The 25,281-nt window shown below is 47.0% G+C and overlaps 1 protein-coding gene across 1 annotated transcript in view; it reads right to left on the bottom strand.

The window, feature by feature from the left end:
* Positions 1 to 25,281, bottom strand: part of GABBR2 (gamma-aminobutyric acid type B receptor subunit 2) — a 426,191-nt gene that overhangs the window by 279,448 nt on the left and 121,462 nt on the right. Inside the window, exon 2 of the mRNA XM_017887601.1 lies at positions 15,774 to 15,911. Within this exon, the coding sequence (XP_017743090.1) occupies positions 15,774 to 15,911 (138 nt within the window). The remainder of the gene's footprint in view (positions 1 to 15,773; positions 15,912 to 25,281) is intronic.

The raw sequence follows: 25,281 nt of genomic DNA, 5'->3' as shown, positions 1-25,281 counted from the left end.
AGAGTCTCAGAAGACACCCAGGATGGGAAGGAAGTCATTCCCTGATACTTGCAAAGCCAACACGCCGTATTAGAAGAGGCTAAGGCAGTACTACGTAAGCTTTTATGGGAACATGGGGAAAATCGAGAAAATTATGCTTAAGTCAGCAATTTATGAATCATGTCCAGATCGTTATCTAACCTAGGATTATTTTTCTCAAGTTGAACCCTTCCCACTGTATAAAGCTCAATCTCTTCATCATGGAAATAATAAATAAGGTAATCATCTTAGGAAACAGATTCAAAGCAAAAGGCTTCTGTATAATTCACAACTAATATAGACTATGCTCCATTTAGAAAAAAATCAGCTTATTCTTTATAAAACCATCCAGAGCGGGACTATAAGTACTATTCTTGAAATACTTAGCATAGTTATTGATTTTCACCAACAACCAGTCCATCTATTTTCTGAATTCGAAGGAATCATTTATTTTTTATACACAACGAGTTACTGAATGAGTAATAAGTTTAAAAGTGGTGTGTATGCATGTGTGTGTGCATGTGTGGGTGTGTGGGGGTCATGAATGATTTACAGGGAGAACACAGCCTATGTCAGGGGACACGTACTGCCTAGGTCCTCCATGGACAGGCAGGAAGTTCCTTGCCAACACAGCTGGAGAGGGAGGCAGAGACCCAGGGTCTGGAGCCTCTATGGCCCCCAGAGAGGCCACTCTTAGAAGCCTTCAGGAGACCACACCTTGTGGTCTGCTTGCAGCAGGAAACAGGGCCAGACTCTATTTTCTTTGAATCTTATTTTCCCCAATCTGAGAACAGGCCTAACTGGGACAATGTCTGCTCTTCAGCCCGGAGTAGTGCAGTGAGGGTTACATGATACTGTGTGACAGGCAGTGTAGTCTTGCGGTTGCAAGCAGGGATTCTAGAGCCACTTAAGAAGGGCAATCCTTTGGAAGGCACTCAACCTCTTTGTGCCTCAGTTTTCTCATCTGTGAAATGAGAATAACAACCTCTTAGGGTTGGCATGTGAAGTAAATGAGTTAATTTATGCATGGTGTTTAGAACCATACCTGGCCCATGGCAAAGGCCATACACATGTTACAAATTGGTTTTGTAACAGGCCCTACAGGTGTGTCCAGTCACAATTCCTGAGCACCTACTTGAGGCAAGGCCCTTGGGGTACTGCTAAGGCTCAGATGGGCAAGGACTGTCTGGGCCGGAAGGAGTTGTTTGGCAGGTGACACTGAAACCTCCTCAGGGATTGTAATATATTGAGGAATGGGCAAAACAAAGGAAGTGAGGAAAATGCTGGGTACCTCCTCCAGCTGGGACCAGGGTTGGGGAAGACTAGGATGCCTTCCTGGAGGAGGAGGTAACACTTGAACCAAATATCAGGAAATACAGAGGACTGAGCCGGGGAAGTGGGGGAGCAGAAAGGGCGTTGTGCAGTGAGAACAACATGGGCAACAACTCTTGAGCTGTGGGGAGCATGCGCTATGCCTTAGCATGAGGGGAAAGGACCAGACAGGGAAGGCCACCAGAAAGGTTGGCACCACAGCTCTCTGCCCTACCTGAGGTATAACTTTACACAGGCCGCATCAGCTCTCTGGGCCTCACTTCCTGCAGAAGGGGTGTCCTCCACCTGGAAAGCTCTGGTGGAAATCAAGAGACATTAAAGCTGAAGGCCTGGCACAGTTGCAAGGCTGCTCCTCTACTCTGTGTGGAGTTACATGTGTAAGTGGCCTCGGCCTCTGAGCGCTTGCCTGGTTCCTTCTCACAGCTTCTAGACATGGAGGGAACACCAGGCCTTATGAGCCCAGGGAAATCACATGCAGAGGCCCAAGAGGGACGATGCCAGGCTTAAGGCACTGATGGCTCTGAGCCACAGGGCATAATGACACGACATTATTAAGGCTCATCAACTGGCCCAACCCACTCCTCTTTACACAGGGGCCCTCAGGGAGCAAGAGATACCCCAAGACCACATAGCTCATCCCATGGAGATGACCCCAGATCCCAGGGCTCTGCCTCTACCTGCAGAGATAGGCCAGGATGCCACCTGGGTGACTATGTCCTTGAATGGATGGCCACAGGAGGAAGAAGGAAGGTAATGCACCAGCCCCCAGGGTCAGTATGATGCCACTGCTAAGCCCCAGACCAGGAACCAAGGCTGGAAGAGGCTAAGCAAACTGCCCCAGGCACCAGCTAACAAGCACCAGAGCCTGGATGCAAACAGCAGCCTCTCTGCCCAAGCCTGAGACGTGGCCCTGATATTACTGGTATGTTGGCTCTCTGGCCCTCCATTTGCCCATCTGCACAGGTGAGCACCACACACCTTACCAAACACAACATGGGATGGGCAGTCAATGCCATGCCACCACATGCACTGGTGCGTCTGTCCGCAGAGCACCTGCCCAGCGGCTCAGCAGGCATCTTCCCAGTCTCACACTCTAAGGCAGTGGTTCCCATCCATGGCTGCGCCTCAGAATCACCTGGGGTGCTAACACACAGCACAGAGGACGAGGTGCCTAGAAGCAGGACGAGAGCTGGCGAAGGTGAGCAACTTGTCCCAGCTGCTCTGGGACTTTCCTGGTTTGAATATTCACAGTCCTACTTCCTCAATCCCAAATACCTCAATTTGGGCACCATCAATCCCAAAACAGGCATGATTGGTCACCCTATGCCTAGTGGGTTTTTGTATTTTACCAAGTTTCCAGGGGATCTTGATACTCATGAAGTTTGAGAACCACCACCATAAAAAAAAGCCCATTTTTAGTCAATTTTCCTCAACAAAATAGTAACCTTCACTCATGAATTACAGGAATGACGTTTTAAGAATAATATTGATGGCTGGGTACAGTGGCCCACACCTGTAATCCCAGCACTTTGGGAGGCCAAGGTGGGTGGATGGATCATGAGGTCAGGAGATCAAGACCATCCTAGCTAACATGGTGAAATCCCGTCTCTACTAAAATTACAAAAAATTAGCTGGGTGTGGTGGCAGGCGCCTGTAGTCCCAGCTACTGGGGAGGCTGAGACAGGAGAATCGTTTGAACCTGGAAGGTGGAGCTTGCAGTGAGCCGAGATTAGCGCCACTAGCACTCCAGCCTGGGTTGATAGAGCGAGACCTGTCTCAAAAAAAATAAATAAAAAACAAAAAAAAAAATGTTAATTAGCTGGGTGTGGTGGTATGTGTCTGTAGTCCCAGCTACTGAGGGAGGCTGAGGTGGGAGGATCACTTGAGCATGGGAGGTCAAGGCTGCAAGACTTTGTCAAAAAAAAAAAAAAAGAGGAGAAAGAGGAGGAGGAAGAGGAGGAGGAGGAAGAGGAAGAGGAAGAGGAAGAAGAAGAAGAAGAAAGAAAGAAAGAAAGAAAGAAAGAAAGAAAGAAAGAAAGAAAGAAAAAGAAAGAAGGGAAAAGAAGAAGAGAGGAAGAGGAAGAAGAGGAAGAAGAAGAAAGAAGAAAGAAGAAGAAGAAGAAAGAAGAAGAAAGAAAAGAAGAAGGAAGAAGAAGAAGAGGAGGAGGAGGAGGAGGAGGAAGAAAGCAGCAGCAGCAAGAAGAAGAATATTGCATGGCTGCTGGGTGCCCGGCACTGTGTGACACATTTATTATTTCTATCTCTCATCCCAACCTTATTAGGTTGGTGTTAATCCCATTTTACATGTTTGTCCCCGGAGGGAGCTCATTTTCAAATTCCCTCTCCAGTTCTTTCTAGACGCAATCTGTAATTCCAGACTCAACTCTACATAATCTGCAGTTGTGCCGATCACCAGCAGCACCAGCTGTACCATAAGTAGCGCGAGTGATTTATTTATTTAGAATGAATTATTTACACCCCTCATGTTCCCAGAAAAGGGTTGAAGTGGCTGGCGGTGAAAGACGCATAAACAATGAGGCCATTGGAGTTACATGTTGGGAACTGATATTACTTTAGAGACCATGATCTTGAATTAAAAATAGGGGTCAGAACCTTAAATTGAATCTTTCACCAGGCCGACAGGAAAGACATGGGGTGGGTCCTTGCAGGAATAGATTGGGAACCGCCCTGCCCTCAATAGCATCCGGCCCTTCTTTAACCTACCTCTCCTTCTCTGAAAACCAGAAAGAGTGCGTGTGCCCTCTAACAGCTGCCTGGGGCTTCTTTCGCCTCTCCTGTAGGTTTTCTGTTTTAATTTTACTGTTCTGAATCACCTTCATGGTAAGTGATAGTCAATTTCATCCCCACAACTTTGGATCTGAAGACAAATGGAGACCTATACATTTTCAGGGCCCGGTTGGCATCACAGCGGCAGTAACATCACCACCTGAGATCTTAGTGGGCCTGACGGTCTGCAAAGTGCTCCCACATGGTCCAGCATCCCTGTCCCATCTAATGCTCTCCATAGCCCCAGAAGGGTGGACAGGATTATCTCCATAATACTGTGAGTTCAGTGAGGCTCTGCGGGGGCTGCTAATTTGCCTAAGTTCCCTCTGTCACTGAGAGGCATCGGAGGGAAAATGACCCAGAGCTTCGGAATTCCAGTCCTCTGTTTAGGCTCCTGCATCAAACTGCCTCTTTGTCATGTCTCCCTCTCTTGGATGGTGGTGTTGGGTGGTGGATTTGCACTGCTCCAGGAGAGCCTGGGAGAGTATACAGCAGGTGCTGCGCTTGTTGAGTGACAGAATGAATGAATAAATACAGTATGAGTCAGTGAATGAATGAATGAGTGGATGGATGAATGAGTAAGAACAGAACCTCTCTTTCCCTGAAGATTGGTAGGTGCTGCCAGGATCCACGCAAGCCAGGCTGGATGTGGGGACTACGTCTCTACCCCTTCCACCAAAGGAGTGGGGGTTTGGATCACGAAGGGCAGTGATACCCCAGGCCAACTCAAAGCTGTGGAGCGAACCTCCTCCTCCGTCCCTCATACACATTATTGGGTCCCTGTAAGTGGGACCAGGCACGGAGAGACTAATCCGACTTAGTCTCTAATGCCCACTGTCTTTAGGGTACCACAGTCAAATGGCAGAGGCAGAAATGGAGACAATGATGACACCATGGTGTACAGACAATCCTGTAACAAGGGATGCCGGACACATGGGGTAACATGCCCGGAGGCTCAGAAGAGCCAGCAACTCACTTGCCAACTCTCACAGGCTGGAAGTGGTTTTCAAGGTGAAAAGAAGAGGGCGGGCCTGCAGGCGTGGGGGCCCACTCAGGGGAAGGCTGGGCCTTCAAAGAGCACAGAGCAGCTGAGCAGCTTCAAGGGACTCTGGGTGTTGGAGCTGGGAGATTTGGGGCAAATGAGGCGGGAAGGGCCGGCACCAGCCAGCACTTTTTCCACCATGGAGCCTGCCACGTGCTCCCCTCTCCATCCCCTCTGGCCTTTGCAGTGGCCTTCAGCTGCCCCACAGCCCTGTGTCCTAGGAATGCTGTTGCCATGGCCACCATGGGTCCCGCTTCAAGCCAACTCCCGGACTCCTCTGTCCTGAAAACCCTTCTGAGGGTTCCTTATTCCTTCTACCAATTGTATCCAAACAAAAAGCTACCAAGCTTTTCCTCGCCTCATGTGTGACATGCTGCCCACTTTCTTTTCTTTTTTTTTTTTTTTGAGATGGAGTCTCGCTCTGTCACCCGGGCTGGAGTGCAGTGGCCGGATCTCAGCTCACTGCAAGCTCCGCCTCCGGGTTTACGCCATTCTCCTGCCTCAGCCTCCCGAGTAGCTGGGACTACAGGCGCCCGCCACCTCGCCCGGCTAGTTTTTGTATTTTTTAGTAGAGACGGGGTTTCATCGTGTTAGCCAGGATGGTCTCGATCTCCTGACCTCGTGATCCGCCCGTCTCGGCCTCCCAAAGTGCTGGGATTACAGGCTTGAGCCACCGTGCCCAGCCTTTGCTGCCCACTTTCAACACTGGGCTTGACTGCACTGGACATCTGATGACAGCCAGGAAGGACCCACCAAAGTCCCCAGGTCCTTGGGGTCTCTCCTGCCCTCTCTGCTTGGCCAATAGCGCATGCCCTTAGTATCATTTCTCCTCTTCCCTTTCTTCTTGTTTTTAATGAATCCAGAAGGTGGAAGCATCTCATAGATTATTAATGTGCTAAATGGCCCCCCTGGAGACCAGTGCAAAGAAATGGCTCCAACCCGTGCTGGATTCCTGGCCTCTATTCTCTTTCTTAGAGAGCAGCAGCAACAGTTTCCAGCTGTGCCTTATCGTACTGCTGCTTCTAAATGGTTTCCAATCAAGGCTGCAGGCTCACTTGCATGTTCTGTGGCAAGGGTGTGGCAGTCACATGGCCGGGTTACGGCAGGATTCTGGCCTGGGTGGGTTTTGAATGTTGGGGGCTAAGAGGCAGACGTTGCGTGTACTTTGAGCATCTTACTGAAGAGCCCCCATTCCATCCCTGACTCCTTATTTTCAGAGTCTGCAGTGTCAGAGTAAAAAATCCTGTTGTCCATGCAAAGCATGAAACTCCAATGGCCATAATCAGAGATCTGCTCCTAGCAAAGGAGTGCTGGGCATCATAACAGCAGCTACTGGATTACAGTTTATAAGTGTTTTCCCTTGAAGAAAACACATCCGCACAAAACACAGAAGGCGGGTTTGCTACTCCCATTTTACATAACAGAAAAGGGAGGCTAAGGGAGAGAAAATGAGACCACGGCACGTGCTGCAAAGTGCTAGAGGGTAAGCCACGGAGCCCCGCGTCGCTGTTACTGTGAGGCTTTGGCAAGGCCCTACCCCATCTGGTCTCTGTTTTTCAGTCTGTACAACAGGGAGACTGGACCCAATGCCTGCTAAGCCTCTGCCACCTCTGCCATTCCATGAATCTACCTCAAATTCCACAAGCCACAGCTAAGCAACAAGCAATCTTTTGATTTCTCAGACAACCTACAGTTTAATAAAATAATCATTTGAGAAAATCATGTCAGATCACAAAATTTCTGTTCCTATGAAGCAAAATGGCATCAACTGACCATTTAGAATGATGCCAGAATTCAGTAAATAGCAAAAGGCCTGATTTGGAAGTTCTCACTGATTTGGTTTTTAAATGTCAAAACCAGGCACGCTTTTGAGTTTTCAGAAATCAAGTCCTAAACGTATTGGGAGTCCATTGCCAATACCTCTACACACACAGAGTCAACATCCTCCCGTCTGAAAGTCCTCCTTGCCTCCACTCCCTCACATGAACTTCTCCAAGGAGACAGCCCCATGACACAAGCCGAAGTGTTGCTTCCCAGGAAGGTCCTCGGGGGGAGTGCCAAGGCGGGCCACAAGGCAGGGTGGGCTGTCGAGGGGAGGCTCGGGACAGAGCCGGGAGAAGTGCATCTACAATTTAATAATCTGCCACGGCTGCCTTTTAAAGGACAGGCTCTGCGGGATACAGTTCTTGAGGAAATAGTGTTTGCGTTTTCCTACGAGCAGCCCTTTATCCCTTTAGGAATCTGACTTTATTTTCATCAGCAAGACGATTTCTGTCTGCAAGCTGAAGCTGTGATCATCTCACTCCCAAGCAGGAAGGAGTGTGGTCCTGGTCTCTGAGGATGTCAAACTCCCTCTTGCTGGCATCTCTTGGACCTTTCCCAAGCTCTGTCTCCATCTTCCCCACCCAGCTCCAAATTCTCCTGGTTTTTCCCAGGCCCCATGCTTTCAGGACAGATCAGGCTGGTGGGAGATCTGCAGGACCGCCCCCATAAGTGCCAACACAAGCCACTCTTAGATCTCTGAGGACAGGATTCTGGGTGGGTCTGAAAAAAACTGCAAAGGAAACTTAATTAGAAAATGGGATTGCATTGGGAGTTATAACTGATGTAAATGATGAGTTGATGGGTGCTGATGAGTTGATGGGTGCAGCACACCAACTTGGCACAAGTATACATATGTAACAAACCTGCACGTTATGCACATGTACCCTAGAACTTAAAGTATAATAATAAAAAAATAATTTAAAAAATAATATATACTCTTAAACCTCAAAAAAAAAAAAGAAAATGGGGGGGACTGGGGTTCCTGAGATGGGAGATGCAGGCTGAGGCTGAGCCCAAGGCTGTGTTAGGGCTCCCTTTGCATCCGTTTAACAAGAGGCTGCAGCTGGAGAGTCCTCGGGTGACTTTAGGTCTGGCAAGCTCTGATGAGCTTGGTGCCCTTGGTTCTTAGGGGACCAACCCAAGGCCTAAAAGACAGGCACCTGGCTCTCCGTCAGCAAATACGCCCTGAGCACTGTTCTGGCATCACTGCCAGGCCTGTACCAGGCCAAGGGGCAGGGTGAATGAGACACAACTCTAACCTCAGGCAGTTGCAGGCCAGGGGTGGGCAGACATAGCAAACACCCTGGGAGGGATGTGCAGGTCAGGTCAGGAAGCACAGGGGAGGCCATGGGAGGCTTTGCAAAGGAGGGGTGCCCAAGCTGTGCCAGGAAGAATGAGCACAGTCCTGCCAGCAGCCTGTACTGAGGCCAGCAGCATGAAGGGGCATGAGGTGGGCTGGGAAAACGACAAGGTGATGGTGCACTCCATGGACTGTGCCCCACCATGGACTGTGAGCTTCATCCTAGCGGCACTGGGATACTTGCCCTGACAGCATCCCCCCACCCACACCCCGGTGACCTCCTCCATGTCCTCTTTCCCACATGGGCAGCATCAATTGGAGTTTTTTGGACCAGCAGCATTTGTTAAACAGCCCAGGTGTCTGGGGGATGAACAGGCCTTAGAGAGCTCCTGGCCTGGCAAGTCTCCAGGGGCCAAGAGCATCACAGTCACCTGAGCCACTGATATTGAATTTGCATTGTTACCAAGAACCCCCATAAGTAACTCTTCCCATATAGGTGGAGAGCCACTGACCTGGTCTATGCCTACTCTGTGTATTAAATTTCCCCAACAGCAGGCCTGGCTGAAACCGGACTGCTCAGGGAACCTTGGGCCACAGGGAACTCATGACTTCACAGCCAGGCAGCTTGCTCCATGCTGGAAGCCTCCAGAGGCAGGGCTTGCTTGCAGGAGGTGGAAACCCTGCTCCCCGCTAACTTCAGCCATGGCTCCTGCTTCTCCCCACTTGCACCAGAGAACCAGCAAAATCTATCACAGACAGTCATGCAACGCTGGAGGTCTGGACTCCTCCCTCCTCCCCAGTGCCCCGTGTGCTCTCCAGGCTGAACACCCTCAGCTCCCCAATGTCTAGACCTTGACCCTTCCCTGATGCTTTCCTGGGTTATGCCCTAGTGGGTTCCTCCCAGCATGAGGCCCAGATCAGAGCCTTGCACCCTGAGCAGGCTCTGACAGTTTGGAGAGGGACAGAGCCACTCTCACCTGCATGTCAGACCCTGGACTCTGTGAAGGGCCTTGCATATAGAGGGAGAACTGAGGTTCCCAGTGGCTAAGTGACTCATATCACGACTCAAACAATATTAGCCTCTCTATGCAGCAGCTATGAACCAAGAGGCCCAGCAAAAGGCAAAAGTTAAATTTAACCGATTTCAGCACCAGAGTGAATTTTCACCCCTCTGGTGTGTGAATCCCTATTTTTGTGACACAAGGAAACAGAAACAACTGATTATGCATTCCCGGCTATCTCTGTCCGGCAAGCATTGCTCCTCCAAAAAGGGCAGCCAGAGCTCCTTTTCAATTACACAGATTACACACAGTTTCCCATTTGTGAAGCTCTGTTGTGAAGCCCAGTCTTGAATAAGTTAAGAGATTCATCAAATCCCTTGGGCACCTGTAGACCCACCCATCCACCTCTTCACCATCTCTGGAAACAAGCTCAGCCTCCCTGAGTTGGGGTTGGGGTGGCTTGGGAGGTCCACAGAGTCTGGCTCATAATAAATGGGGCTATGTTCCCTGAGAATGAGAAGGAGGCAGGAATCCAGGCTCCCAGTCTACTCCCAGATCAAGATCCTGATCTTTGTTCTTATATCTTCCTTGCCTGGCTGCACAAGGCTGGGAGAAATCCAGTCTTCTGGGCTCATCCACCGTTCTGCCTCCCAGGTCCTCAGGTAAGTCCAAACTGTTGAGTACCCTCTAGTTCCAAGCCCCCCAGCATCCCGCATCCACTTCCAGTTGCAGCCATTGATCCAGCCCCAGTGTCTAGTAGTGAACGCTAGGGCAGTATTGTCTGGGTGTGGGCATCTTCCCCTACAAGGAGCCTGGGAAAATGCAAAGTGATTCTGTGGAGGTGGAGGCTGAGATTCTGCATGGTCCACTGCCCTCCCCACCCCACAGTCAGAGCCACACTGTGAGAGGCTCTGCCATGGAGCATTTCAGGCCCCTCCGTCCGCCTATCCTCTGCACTTAGCACAGTTCAGTACTCAGTGAGGACCTACTGTAAGCCCAGACCCTGCGCCAGACACTGGGAACCAGGAGATGAAGAAGGGGTGGGGAAGGGCTGCCCCCAAGAAGCTCACAATCTGATACAGAAGACTGGCATATAGAACAGATTATTTTTCATAACACTTAATTTTTTTTAAATAGAGACAGTGCATCACTTTTTTACCCAGGCAGGAGTGCAGTGGCATGATCATAGCTCACTATAGCCTTGAATTCCTAGGCTTGAGCGATCCTCCAGCTTCAGCCTCTCAAGTACCTGGGACTACAGGAGTGTGCCACCACACCCGGCTAATTTTATAATGTTTTGTAGAGATGAGGTCTCACTATGTTCCCCAGCCTGGCCTCAAACCCCTGGCTTAAAGCCATCCTCCTGCCTTGGCCTCCCAAAGCACTCGGATTGCAGGCATGAGCCACCATGCCAAGCCCATTCTTAAAATTTTATTTTTGTTAACTGAGGCAAAACATACATATAAAATTTACCATCTTTATCTATTTTAACTGTAGAATTCATTGACATGAAATTTAATAAGAGAATACTGCACACAATATAGAAGGATGTGGAACAGTGTTTCTCAACCTTCATTTCACTGTTAGTCTCCTAAGAAGACTTTCTGGCTACTTTTTCCTACTCTTGCCACCTGGTGAAATTGTAATACCACAGGCATACATAGATCCGTTTGTGTACTACATCTATATCTATGCTTTACACATTAAAAAAGTAAGATTTTTTTTGCCTCCGCACAAGAACCAATGTCCTTTTACTCCCTTGGAGGAGATATCACCTGCTATTGAGAATGCGGGTGTAGTGGAGGAAGAAATAATTAATTTACTTTTGAGCGGGGATGGGCAGCACCGAAGGAAAGGGGTGAAGGAGGAGATCAGGGAAGGCATCACAGAGGAAGTGGTATCCAGGGTTTTGAAGGATGAGCAGGAGTTTTGCAAAACAGGGCAGGGCCTCAGCATCAAGTCCCCCTTGCTGGGCAACTGGAGTTCCTGTCTTCCTCCAGACATTAGTCACTATAGTATCCAGTCTCCAAGCTAGCCCCCCGTGAGCTTCACCTCCCCTGCACCTTGGTACTACTCCTCTCTAAATAAGAGCTAATTTGTGTGATCCACAGATTACAGAAGTTATAGCATGCAATTTCCAGAGTAAGTCCTAAAAGACTTGGTCTTTTCATGACTCACTTTGGGGGATGCCAGCTGCCTTGTCATGAGTACACTCCAGCAGCCCTATGGAGACCTCCACATGGAGAGGAGCCACACTGAAAGCAGATCCTCCAGCCCCAGTCAGGCCTTCAGATGATGCCAGCCCCTAGCCTTCAAGTCCTCCAGTTGGGCCCCAAACACCATGGAGCAAACACAAGCCATTCAGTGTGTCTGAATTCCTGAACCAGAGAAATAATGAAATAATACACGATATTGCTGTTTTAAGCCACTAAATTTGGGGGGATTTGTTACCCAGTGATAAATAACTAACACAATCCCCATCTTGTAACCCACTTCCCTGTCTTATCAACTCCTCTAGGTTGGAGGGCTGTCCTGCTCATGGCGAGGTCAGGTAGCTCTGGTCTGCAAGCTGGGAGTTTCCAACGTTGTGCTTGTTCCTGCAGCTCCTCAGGGAATTCTGAGGGACAGATGTTCCAAGTGACACTGAGAATCAGTGGAATCAGTTGGATTCCTCTCTGGGCAAGGGATTTCCCTGGGACCTCAGCCTCTCATGCCTGGACAAAGTGTCCATCTGCAGATCCTTCCATCCCTTCCCATCTCCCTCTATCCCTCTGATCATTGAGCAGACTTCTAATGAAGACTGTGAAATGATAGGCATAGGGAAAAAGAGAAGTCCAGGTTCTGTCCCTAAGGAGCTCACTATATGACCACCAGGGGTGAGTGGTGGCTTATACACATGTTTACTTTTTTGCTCCATCCATCCATCCATCCATCCATCCATCCATCCATCCATCCATCCATCCATCCATGCATCCACCCATCCACCCATTCACCTATCCATCCATCCATCCATCCAGCCATCCATCCATTCACCTATCCATCCATCCAGCTGGAGAGACAAACATTTATAAACACACCCTCACATCTGCAAAACCCTAAGAGAGGGACAGGCAGGGTAGAATGGGACACTGGGCTGTGCACACGCTCTGCTAGAATTAAACAAGGGGAAGTGATAGAAAGGCTTTCTAGGGCCCAACTTTAGCAGGCCCCTAGTAGCAGGCAGGAAAGGCTTCCTGAAGGAGGCAGGATTTAAGCTGGGTCTCAAAGAATGGGTAGCACTTGATACACTGGATATAGGAAGAATGGATGTTTTGGGTGGTAGGAACAGTGTAAGAAAATGTGGGAATGCAAGACCAGGAATGACAAGTAATCAGGGGATTCAACTTGGGGAGTGGGAGGAGACAGGGCAGGACTAACCACAAAGAACACTTAGTTAGCACTTACTGTGTGCCAGGCACAGCTGTAATCCCTTTTCAATCTTTCAATCCACACGACAACCCCATGAAAACAGTCCTATTACTACCTTGATTATGCAGATGAGGAAACTGAGGTTTAGGGAGGCAGCACATAGCTCTAACTAGTAGAGAATGTGATCCTCAATATTCAGGAGGGCAAGCTCAAGCCCAGAGAAGCTAAGTGACTGGTCCAAGGTCTCCACAGCTCTCCTAGGCACCTTGAGGGCTGAGGCCAGGCTCCCATGGCACACTGAGCCATGCTGGCTTTCGGGTGTGTGGTTAGGTTTGTGGTTAGGTTTGCACCAGAGCACACGGCTGCTTTTCTGGCCTCCTCTTCGTGTTGCATCCACCCACAATCAGCGTGGCCTGCTCCGGCCACAAGGAATGACTCAGCACTCCCCAAGCCCACATACTTTCCCACCTCCTGCTTTTGCACGCCCAGTTTCCTCTGCAGTGGCGCTCTCCCCCATGTCTCCAGCTGTCCAGCGCCCTCTCCTCCTTCAGCAGCCAGCTCCACTGTACCTGCCATAGCACCTGCCCTGGGGCTTCCTTGACCTGGGGCTAAGTGAGGGGCCCTCGCCTGGGCCCCACCTCTCTTTCATCACACCTGCCCTCGCTTGTGCCCACCACCCCTCGTGGCTGCAAACTTGGGCTCCACCCCAGCACCCCATGCATGCAGCACCAGACTCAGAGGAGGTCCCCAGTCAATGCAAGTGGAATGAAACAGATCCTCTACGTGGTTAGGCTCCTGCTCACCCTGCCACTCTCACTGTCTTCACCCTGACTCCCCACCCATCACACTCCAGCCCCACTTCCCTGTTTTCTGTTCCATGAATATGCCAGGTTCTTTCCTATCACAAGCTGCCTTCCTGCGTTTGCTATTCCATTCACTGACATGGAATGCACTCCACCCAATGGTCTCCTTCTCACCCTTCGGGTCTCAGCTTGAATGCCACCTCCTCCAAGAGACCTTTTCTGACTACCCCAAGGCAATCACTATATATCTCATCACCGTGTTTCCTTCTGTCATAGCCAAGTTTCCTTACTACAGTCTTATCTTAAGGGCCAGACTGCCTGAGTTAAAATCCTGGCCCTACTACTTGTTAGCTGTGAGTCCTTGTGCAAGTTATATAGCTTTTCTGTGCCTCAGTTCCATTATCTATAAAATGTAAAATGGGGATGATAAGGTACCTACAGCATAGAGCAGTTATAAAATTAAATGAGTTCATGCAGAAAATACTAAGAACACAACTTTATTATTATTATTTAATTATTTACTTGCTTCTTGCCTGTCTTCCTCCTAGAATGTAAGCTCCAGAATAATGCAAACCACATCTATCCTGTTCAGCATTGTATCCCCAGTGTGCCTACCAAAATCCAGGCACAGAGTAAGTTGCCTATAATATTTGTTGGATGTATGTATGGATGGATGGATGGACAGATGGATGGATAGGTGAATGGGTGGGTGGTGGATGGATGGATAGGTGGGTGGGTGGGTGGATGGATGGATAGGTGGATGGATGGATGGATAGACAGATGGACAGATGGATGGATAAGTGGGTGGATGGGTGGGTGGGTGGATGGATGGATGGATGGATGGATAGGTGAATGGATGGATGGCTGGCTGGATGGATGGATGGATAGGTGAATGGGTGGATGCANCCTGAGTTAAAATCCTGGCCCTACTACTTGTTAGCTGTGAGTCCTTGTGCAAGTTATATAGCTTTTCTGTGCCTCAGTTCCATTATCTATAAAATGTAAAATGGGGATGATAAGGTACCTACAGCATAGAGCAGTTATAAAAATTAAATGAGTTCATGCAGAAAAATACTAAGAACACAACTTTATTATTATTATTTAATTATTTACTTGCTTCTTGCCTGTCTTCCTCCTAGAATGTAAGCTCCAGAATAATGCAAACCACATCTATCCTGTTCAGCATTGTATCCCCAGTGTGCCTACCAAAATCCAGGCACAGAGTAAGTTGCCTATAATATTTGTTGGATGTATGTATGGATGGATGGATGGACAGATGGATGGATAGGTGAATGGGTGGGTGGGAGGGTGGATGGATGGATGGATAGGTGGGTGGGTGGGTGGATGGATGGATAGGTGGATGGATGGATGGATAGACAGATGGACAGATGGATGGATAAGTGGGTGGATGGGTGGGTGGGTGGATGGATGGATGGATGGATGGATAGGTGAATGGATGGATGGCTGGCTGGATGGATGGATGGATAGGTGAATGGGTGGATGCATGGATGGATGGATGGATGGATGGATGGATGGATGGATGGATGGATGGATGGAGCAAAAAAGTAAACATGTGTATGAGCCACCACTCACCCCTGGTGGTCATATAGTTCCACACTCTTCTTTCCCATCCCCAATAACAGCTAACACTGGCAAGTCTTACCTACAATAGACTATATGTGTGTTGGTGGAGCATTCAATGATGTATAAAATCTGCCAGGGCAAAGAGTGAATAACTGGCAAGGAGCCCAGGAAAGACTTAACTGAGGACAAAGGCAGTCTTAGAGGACAAAAGAGAATTTCAGTGGGAAAGGGAGGCTTGGCAGAGAATTGATGAGTGGTCATCTGGTTAAGGGAACATCAAGAGCAGGGCTCTGAGACCCAAAGGTCCAGGACACATGTGTGGAAAGGCAGAGTGTCTGGCAAGGCTGTGCTTTGGAGGAAGTGGAAGGAGCAGTAGATAACAGTGGACAGGCAGGTTGGACTGGCATCGATGACCCAGAAAGCTGGGCTAGGGAGTCAGTGGTGATCCCTGAAGCCTTCAAATACACGGTGGTAGCATCAGGGCTGCCCTTTAGAGGCCCACCATGGGGGCCATGCCAGGTCAGGCCAGCAGTGAAAGGCTGTGCTATCACCCAGGAGAAAGTCCAGGAGGCCTGACCTAGGCAAATAGAAACCACATTGTACAAGGAATCATTCCTGCAAAAGACTGAGGGCCAACCACACCTCCCCACAACAGAAGGTAGCTCGGACCTTACCTGCACCAGATTCCAGCCTTGGAGGGACTCTGCAATGATGGATGTGACGGATGGACAGACACCTCCAAACACCATCAAGTGGTTCGGCCCGTATTTTATTGCATCATAGAAGGCTTTCAACCCTTTCGCATTGTCGCACTGGGAAGCAACACATAGAAAGAAAAGTCTAAATTAGAAACAGCTTTTCCCCAGGGACGTGAGCTCAACAAACAAATCTTTCCTTGTGGAAACCTTTTGGGTTTCAGTTCTCCCATAGTGGGGAGTCTCCTTAAGTCAGCCCTGAGTCCATGCTGTGAGCTCAAAGAGTGTGGTCTTGGCACCCACTATCCTGTCTCTGCTCCTGCTAAGTGCCCTCCAAATCTAGGACCTCCCTCCAGCACCCCAGCTGTCTCCCTTCAGAGTACACTCATGAAAAGTCCCCATAATGCCTCGCCCTGGGATCTCCCTTTTTCATGGCCATTTGTATTTTAAGGATGATCCCACACTCATTAAAATAGCTATCAATTAAAAACACACACACACACAGAAAACAACAAGAGTTGGCAAGGGTGTGGAGAAACTGGAACTGCTGTGCCCTATTAGTGGGAATGTAAGATGGTGCAGCTGCTGTGGAAACGGTATAGTTGAGAAGTTAAACATAGAACTGCCATATGACCTAGCAATTCCACCTCTAGACATCTACCCAAAAGAACCAAAGGCAGGGACTTGAAGAGATAGCTGTACACCCATGTTCATAGCAGTATCATTCACAATAACCAAAAGATGGAAACAACACAAATGCCCATCAACCCGTGAATGGATAATGGAACGGTGGTATATCCATGCAATGGAATATTTCCAGCCTGGAAAAGGAAGGAAATTGGGACACATGCTACAACATGGATGAGCCTTGAGGACATTATGCTAAGTAGAATCAGCCATACAAAAAGACAGCTATTATATGATCCCACTCATATGAGGTTACCTAGAGTAGTTAATTTCATAGAGAAAGAATGTAGAATGGTGGCTGCCAAAGGCTGGGAGGAGCAGGGAAGAGGTCTTCGTTGTTTGACAGGCTCAGAGTTTCAGTGGGGATGATGAAAGTCTGTTGGAGGTGGATGGTGGTGATGGTAGCTCAACAATGTAAATGTGCTTAATGTCACCGAACTGTACACATAAAAATGGTTAAAATGGTAGATTTTAGGTTACGTATATTTTACCAGTCAAAAAAAAAAAAAAAAATGAGGAGGAGGAGGATAAATCTAAAGAGAAGATTCATTCAGCAAACACTTGCCAAGCACTACTCTGTGTTCAGTCCAGGACTGGACATTGAGGAAACATAAAAATTGGATGCAGCCCCTGCCAAGGAGCTCCTGTATTAGAGAGAAAAGTTGGCCAAGAAAACAGTTCACGGCGACCCACCATGGGAATGGAAAGAAGCCAGGGGCCCACGATGAGTATCAGGATTCAGTTCTGGCTCACTCAGCACCTTTCCATCCCCGCCTCCCTCAGTCAAACTCTGTGGTCATCTCTCACCTGAACAGAGGCTTTGGTTTCTACTGGGCATCTTACCTCCCCATGGGCAAGTTCAACCCCTCCACCATCTAACAGTCTGAGGGTCCTTTGTCAAATATAAATGAATTATTCTCACTCTTCCTGCTTTCCATGCACTTAAAACCCAAATTCCTATCAGAATATAAGTCTTGAAAGGTTAAAAATGTAATTCTCATGAAAATCGATAGTGAACACATGTCAAAGTTTTATTTAACTCATTAATAAGGGGATCTGCAGGATGACAAAGTGGATTCAAAAGAGAATTTAAGGAACAGGGATTTTTACAGCGACTAAAAAAAGGAATAAGATAAGATTGCCAAATTACATACAAAATCAGTTAATGTCCCACAGGGTGACAAAACCACAACCTTTGGGGAAAGAAAAGAAAATCACTGAAAACCAGTATATCTTATCTTTTTAGAGGCTTGCAAAATGTTTAGGTCTTAATTAATTGAGCAAAGTTCTATTCCCCCAGTCAGATGACCCTTAGGCAGGACTGTTGGAAAATGCTCTAAGTATTAGGGTAAAGGGTCACATAATCACATCTTTGTATTATGTACAAGTTTGGGGTCATTTTCTTAACACTCCTTATCACAACGGAAGCCACTCAGTCCAGCTGCTGCCTCCCAATCTGGCCTGAGTTCCCTTTTCTCTCCCCTTTGCTCTCCAAGTACAGCCCCACAAACCTCCTTCCAGTTCCCTGAAATCAAATGCACTTTCCTTCCTACCTCTGGGCCTTTGCCCTTGCTGTTTTCTTTGCTGGGAACACGATTTCCTTGGTTCTCAGCATGGCTCCTCCTTCTCATCAATCAGGTCACCCTCCCCAAATATTTTCCACCCCCATTCACTCCCTGACATGCCACCCTATTTAATGCCCTAACATAGTTCCTAAAATTATCTGAAATCATCTTGTCTACTGTTTGTTCACTTGTAGATTGACTGATTTCCTCAACTAGAATGAAAGCCCCAGGTGGGCAAGGATTTTGTCATTGTTTTCACTGTTGTCTCCCCAAAGCTTGGAGAGGGGCCTCAGTAAAGATTCAGTAAGATCTGTCAGGGCCAGGCGCGAAGTCTCACGCCCATAATCCTAGCACTTTGGGAGGCTGAGGCAGGCAGATCACTTGAGGTCAGGAGTTTGAGAACAGTCTGGCCAACATGGCAAAACCCCGTCTCTATTAAAAATACAAAAATTAACCAGGCATGGCGGCACGCACCTGTAATCCCGGCTACTCAGAAGGCTGAGGTGGGAGAATCACTTGAACCTGGAAGTTGGAGGTTGCAGTGAGCCGGGATCACACCCTGCACTCCAGCTTGGGTGAGAGAGCGAGACTCCATCTCAAAAATAAAATAAAATAAAATAAAATAATCTGTTGGACACTTTCCCTTCATCTGTTTTCCTCCTCCTTGCTCTACTTCCACGTCTTTCTTTATTTTTGTCTTTCTCTCCATTCTGTGTCCTCCTCATTTTTTCTGCTTGTCCTCCACCTTCCCCTTAAGTGACCGCAATATGGGATCAGAGTGAACTAGGGTTTCTTGCTCCCTCTTCATTTATTTGAGAAACTCCTCAGAACTGTGGCCCACATCTGTGCCGACAGGGACTCAGTCCGACATGGTTTCTGGCCTCGGGGAGCTCACTGATGGTGGAGGCAGTGAGGCTGGGGCACATGGTCACCTCCCGTGGGGGATGGCGGCCGGTGCTGTGGGACAGAGGCAGATCCAGGCTGTGGGCACTGCAAGGAAAGCCAGGGAGGGCTCTGGAAGAGGGAACACTTGAGATGGAAATCGTAGGCGGAGGAGCAGCACGAATACAGGCAAGGAGGTGGAAAAGTGAGACGGGAACAGAAACAACCCAGCTCGCTTCAACAGTGAATGACAAGGATGAGGTGGCCAGGGAGAAGGCTTAGAGCTCTCAACACCAGGCTAGGGAGCTTGAATACTACAGATTTTCGGTAAACAATTCAATTTAAAATTTTTAATTTAATTTAAAAACTGGCCAAGTTAATTTATTTTCCCAAGAAAGAAAGAGAGAAAGGAAGGAGGAAAGAAAGGAAGAGAGGGAGGGAGAGAGGGAGGGAAGGAGGGAAGATTAAGTTCTTACTGCTTCTGGGGCCCTCTATTAATTATCCCTATTCCTTGATTGAAAGCAACACTTCTCACCCCCAGCAGAGCATGAGCAAATGTAACAGAGTAGTTCATGTTTTAATTGTTTCTATCATGATTTTTTTCTTTTTTTGGAATCTACCATGATTTACTGAATCATTTCTAGTTTTAATACATTTCTGTAATGACTTTGGCTTGTTTTCTAATCTGTAGCTAATGACAATGATAATAACAGTACCGCAGGATTTATAATCAAAGTTGCATTAAAATAATATTAGCAACAATGAATTTATTAATCCATGTTTGCTCAGCAAACACTTTCTGAATATCTAGTCCATGCAAGATTCTGTATTAGTAACAATGTCTTGGCTTCTCACAAATATAAAACACCGGGATATGTCAACTAAAATATCTGAGACTATTTGACAACCAGTATGGGAGTTGGAGAATCTTACAATGTTCCCAAATATTTATCTGACTGAATTTTCACCAGACTGGGTGTGGTAGGCAAAGTTTTGGCCCCATTGACCTTCACCCCTTGGAATTACCTCCATGAATATTTTATGTTACATGGCAAAAGGGACTTTGCAGATGTCATGAAGGTTACTAATCAGTTGAGCTTAAATTATTATACAGGTAAGCCCAGTATAGTCACACAAGTCCTTAAAAGCAGAGATCTTTCTTTACCTAATAGCAGAGGGGAGATCAGAAATTAGAAGCATGAGATGAGTTTGATATGCCATTGTTGGTTTGAAGATGAAGAGGTCCACATGTCAAGAAAGCAGGGACCTCTGTTCTACAACTGCAAGAAACTGAACTCTGCCAGTAACCAGAATGAGCATGGAAGCAAATCTTCCCTAGCTGAGGCTCCAGATACGAACCCAGCCCAGGTGACACCTTGATTTTGGTCATATGAAGCCCTGACAAAGGGACCCAGGGGAGCCACACTGTGCCTAGACTTCTGGCATAGAACTGTCAGACAATAAATAGGTGTGGTTTACATCACCAAATTTGTGGTGATCAGTTACAAAAGCATAGAAAGCAAACACACTCAGGTAAAATGAGAAAAATAAGAATGACACAGTAAGGTTTTCCTTAAAGTTAATTCCATTTGAAAAACGATCCTTAAATACAGATGAGGTCCTTTGTAGTTATACGGTGTTGAAATATTTTTCTGTTATAAAAGGATATAAATGAGAGAGGTCTTGTTTTTAATGTCCTGACATGACAAAATAGAAAAAATTTTCACCCTATGTAAGTTTCTGTTCTGTGGCCCTCCCCTTCTTGGTGTGTGAAATCCCAACATCTAGGCATTTCTAATCTAGCCCCACACTCTCATTTTCAGATGCAGAGACTGAGGACTAGAGAGGAGAAGGGATTTGTCCACTGTCTCGCCAGGATTAGGAGAGGGATTTCTGGATTCCCAGTCTCTCAGCATTTGAATAGTCTAGAGAACTCAACAGGAGAAGAGAAGAGAAGGTTAAAGCTAATAGCATTCTAGAAAAGACCATTTCCCCCAGGATAATGCCACAAGCCTAGGTCTCCAGATCAGAGCTCTTGGCTAGAAGCAAGAGAAACAACACACTGGGCACCAAGCATGCTTCTCTGTCTCCCATAAAGGGAGCATCTTTGCAGTGAATAACAAAATAAATCACACGGATGTATCTGTCCCATTTTCGATGCTATTTTCCCTTATCCTAATTTCTAATGCTGTATCTTCTTACCTGACATGATTCGTGTCCCAAATAGATGGACTTTCCAGCTCACCAAAGGTGAATTTTGGGGGCTGGATCAGCTTAGAGTTTTTTTTGTTTTGTTTTGTTTGTTTGTTTTTTTGAGACAGAGTATCTCTCTATCGCCCAGGCTGGAGTGCAGTGGCGCGATCTCGGCTCACTGCACGCTCCGCCTCCCAGGTTCACGCCATTCTCCTGGCTCAGCCTCCCGAGTAGCTGGGACTACAGGCTCCCGCCCGCCACCACGCCCAGCTAATTTTTTGTATTTTTAGTAGAGACGGGGTTTCACCATGTTATCCAGGATGGTCTCGATCTCCTGACCTCGTGATCCACCCGCCTCGGCCTCCCAAAGTGCTGGGATTACAGGCGTGAGCCACCACGCCCGGCCAGCTTAGAGTTTTTTAAACTCAGCCCCTCAGGGGCCTAAAGCCCAGCAGATAGGGCAGTGAAAGGAGCACTGAGCTCCTCGCCTTCACTTCAACCAGCAGCTCCTCTGCCATCTGCTTCATCTATAGCAGCAGAGCTCCATAGAACACTTAATTTTAAAGCAGGCTTCACTGCTAGTAGCAAAAGTGTTTGAAAACCACCCAGATGACCCTGGAGGTCCTTACAGAGTACAGTGTTTGTCTCTGGCCTCAGGAAGGGTGGGGGAGTGTCTTATAAGCATGGTGTTTCGGCATACACGCTATAGGCTACCCACTGTAAGTTAATCCACTGCACATGAATGTACCTAATGATCAAGTCATCAAATCGCTGGGGAACTTCTGTAAGTTTTAGTTTCCTGAAGGACTCCTTGCAGATACATTGCCACAGCCATTTCACAGGATTTGTCCTTCCAGCTCAGGTGAAAGTCAATATTATACGTATTTCACATTTTCCCTTCTCGAATGCTGCACTTGGAGATGTTCCCCTAAAGGGCTGTTGATTACCCAGCCTGGGCCAGGGAAATGCCGGAAGCTTTTCGATACCCCATTTAAGGTGTCTGTCTGACAGCTTTTAGTGAGTTGTTCACTGGGCAAAGCCATCATTCTGAGAAGTTATTTACGGCAAGTTGTCTTTCCGTGATTTGGTTGTTGATGAATTACTCTCAGAGCCACTCTCTAAGGGGGTTCTGTGTCCTGGAAGAAAGCTATGGGCTTTATCACGCTCTCCTTTTCACCCCCACTTCCCCCACCAGAAACCCCACTCACTTCTAGAGAATATTCTGACTGGTTGGCAATGGCCACAACCTGACCAGCAAACAGGAATTAATTCATCACAGTTCATACTCTCATGCAATAGCTCAAAGCTTCATGACTGGCCTAGCCTCTGTCTTCAGTCTTGCCACCTGGAGATTGGCTCTAGCACATAATAGATGCTCCATAAGTGCTGCCTTCCTTCCCTCCCTCTTCTCTCTGGTATTTGTTACTACCTTCCTTTGACTCCTCATCTACTGAAGCTCATGGTCACTACCTCACAACTCCTGTCTGCTGTTCCACTGCCCAGGGCTTCTCCTTCCCTATAAGGACTTGTCACAGAGAACTCATCATTGGCACATATAGGCTCTTAAAATTCAGCACTTAAAAATGGGAACAGATCCAAAAGCCATGAAAATCAATTTTCAAATGAAAAAGTGAGGCTCCAGATGAAATCCATTTTCATTTAAATCTCATTTTAAAGAATTAAAATACTTTTTTGATTTAAAATTTCAAAGAAAATGTTGCTGAGAGTCAAAATGTAAAAATGACAAGAAAATGTCAGAGTTAATAACAACCCATCTGAAACTGGGAATTACTCCATGCAGAATTTCAGAATGGAAAGAGAATTTAAAAGCTAATGTGTCCAACGTGCCTCCGTTAGAAAGTCCCCTCTGGGCCTCCCGCACAGGAGCACTCAGTATATGCTCACGTCTGTCCCTCCAGTGCCAGGGATCTCACTCTCTCACTAGGGAGCTAATTTGTCCTCAGCCAGCTCTGCTTCTTAGAAAATTCTTCCTATCATTGGCCTGGAAATCAGATAGCTAAGCTTCACAGAGTGACTCAGAGAGATGTCTTCAGGCTAAACTACCCTTAGCCCTTCCAATGATCCCTATACAGGATAGTTTTACAGCCTGCTTGTCCAAGAGTTATTTCACGAACAGCCTTTGGAGGACAGATTTTGGGGGCATGTAGCACCTAGAATGGTCCCACAAAAACCTCCATCTGCCCTGCCCAGGAAAGCAACACTAGCTGACGTATACCGTGCCCTCAATATGTGTTAGGCACAGTACTAAGAACTTGATGTCAAGGATATTATTCATGCCTCACAATATTATTAAAAGCTATAGGCTGAGCATCCCGAATTCAAAAATCTAAAATCCAAAATGCTCCAAAATCCAAAACTTTTTGAGCACAAATATGCTGCTCAATAAAAATGTTCACCAGAGCATTTTGGATTTTGAATATTTGGATTTGGGATGTTCAGTCTTTAAATACAACGCAGCTATTTCAAAATCTGAAAAATTCCAAAATCTGAAACATTTCTAGTCCCAAGTATTTTGGATAAGGGGTACTCAACTTGTACCGTTATTTCGCTGTTACAGATAAGGAACTTGAGGCTCAGAAATAATAACTTGCCCAATTTCAGGTAGTCTAACTTCAGAGCACTGTTTTATTTTAAATAAGAATGTGCTATGAAATATTTCACTCACAGAAAAGAATATTCCATATACAATAACTTAATAAGTATGAAAAATAGTAATGTGAACACACGTACATCCAGCATCACAGTTATGTTGAAGACCTCTGTGCCCACACTTGCACATAGCCCTCCTTCACCCAGGCGGAGCCCCAGGCCTGAATTTTGCATTTATCCTTCTTTTCTTCTTCTTCTTTTTTTTTTTTTGAGACGGACTCTCACTCTATCACCTATGCTGGAGTGCAATGGCATGATCTTGGCTCACTGCAACTTCTGCCTCCCAGGTTCAAGCAATTCTCCTACCTCAACCTCCTGAGTAGATGGGATCACAAGGCACATGCCACTGTGCCCAGCTAATTTTTGTATTTTTAGTAGAGATGAGGTTGTGCCATGTTGGCCAGGCTGGTCTTCAACTCCTGACCTCAAGTGATCCACCCGCCTTGGCCTCCCAAAGTGCTGGGATTATAGAAGTGAGCCACCACGCCAGCCCCTTCTTTGCTTTTCTTTACAGTTTTATATGTACATGTTTCTTAAACACTATATCATTTAATTTTACTCATTTTTGAACATACATATAAATGGAATTGTGTTTATACATTTCACCTGAAACTTGCTCTTATGGCTCCACATTACGTTTGTGAGATTTTATACGCTGAATATAGCTGTGGTTCATTCATTTTCATAGCTGTGTAGTATGCCAGTGTGTGAATATGCCACTGTTGGTTCATTCCTCTGCCAATGAACCCTCGGGCTGTTTCCAGCATTTCGTTTGGTTGCTGCTGTAAGCAAGATGGTCAAATATTTCCATACCTGCCTCCTAGTGCACATATGAAGAGTTTCTCTAGGGTATAAACCTGGAAATTGAATTGTTGAATCATAGCGTTTGGTGCATGTTCTCTAAGTGGTTTGATCCATTTACACTCCCATCAGCAGTGTTTTAGAGATCTCACTGCTCCATATCCTTGCCAGCTTTAATTTTTGCCAGTCTTGTGGGTATTTGATATCACATTTCAATTTGTATGTTCCTGATTACTAAAGAGGTTAAGCCATCTTTTCATATGCTTATAGCCTGTGTTTCCTCTTTTGGACTGGTGACTTTGCCCATTTTTCTACTGGGTTGTTTATCTTTTCCTTATTGATTTGTTCAGAGCACTCCCAGCCACAATGCCAAGCTGAATGAAACGATCACCTCCTGCATTCTGAGTATTGACTTCTGTTAATGCGGCCTCAGTCTGCACACCTTCTATTGGGCTCCTACATCATACAGAGCTTGCTGTCAGTCAAAACTACTAAATCAGCACCTATTACCTTGGGTAGCAAAACACCTACAATCCTTCCTTGGTGCCCAGGGGAGAAAAAACCTATGTGATAAAAGCCAGCCAACCAAAAGATGAATCAAAAATATAGATCTCAGGAATGGAGGAGGACTTGTGGTAAAAAAGGAGTGATAGTGAGTGCCAGACCTATTTCACATGAAACAACTGGCA

Source organism: Rhinopithecus bieti, unplaced genomic scaffold (genome assembly GCF_001698545.2).
Source record: "Rhinopithecus bieti isolate Rb0 unplaced genomic scaffold, ASM169854v2 scaffold_16773, whole genome shotgun sequence".
In the NCBI taxonomy this organism is placed as follows: domain Eukaryota; kingdom Metazoa; phylum Chordata; class Mammalia; order Primates; family Cercopithecidae; genus Rhinopithecus; species Rhinopithecus bieti.
Note: the sequence above shows the minus strand (reverse complement) of the source record. Positions and strands in the feature narration are given on the sequence as shown.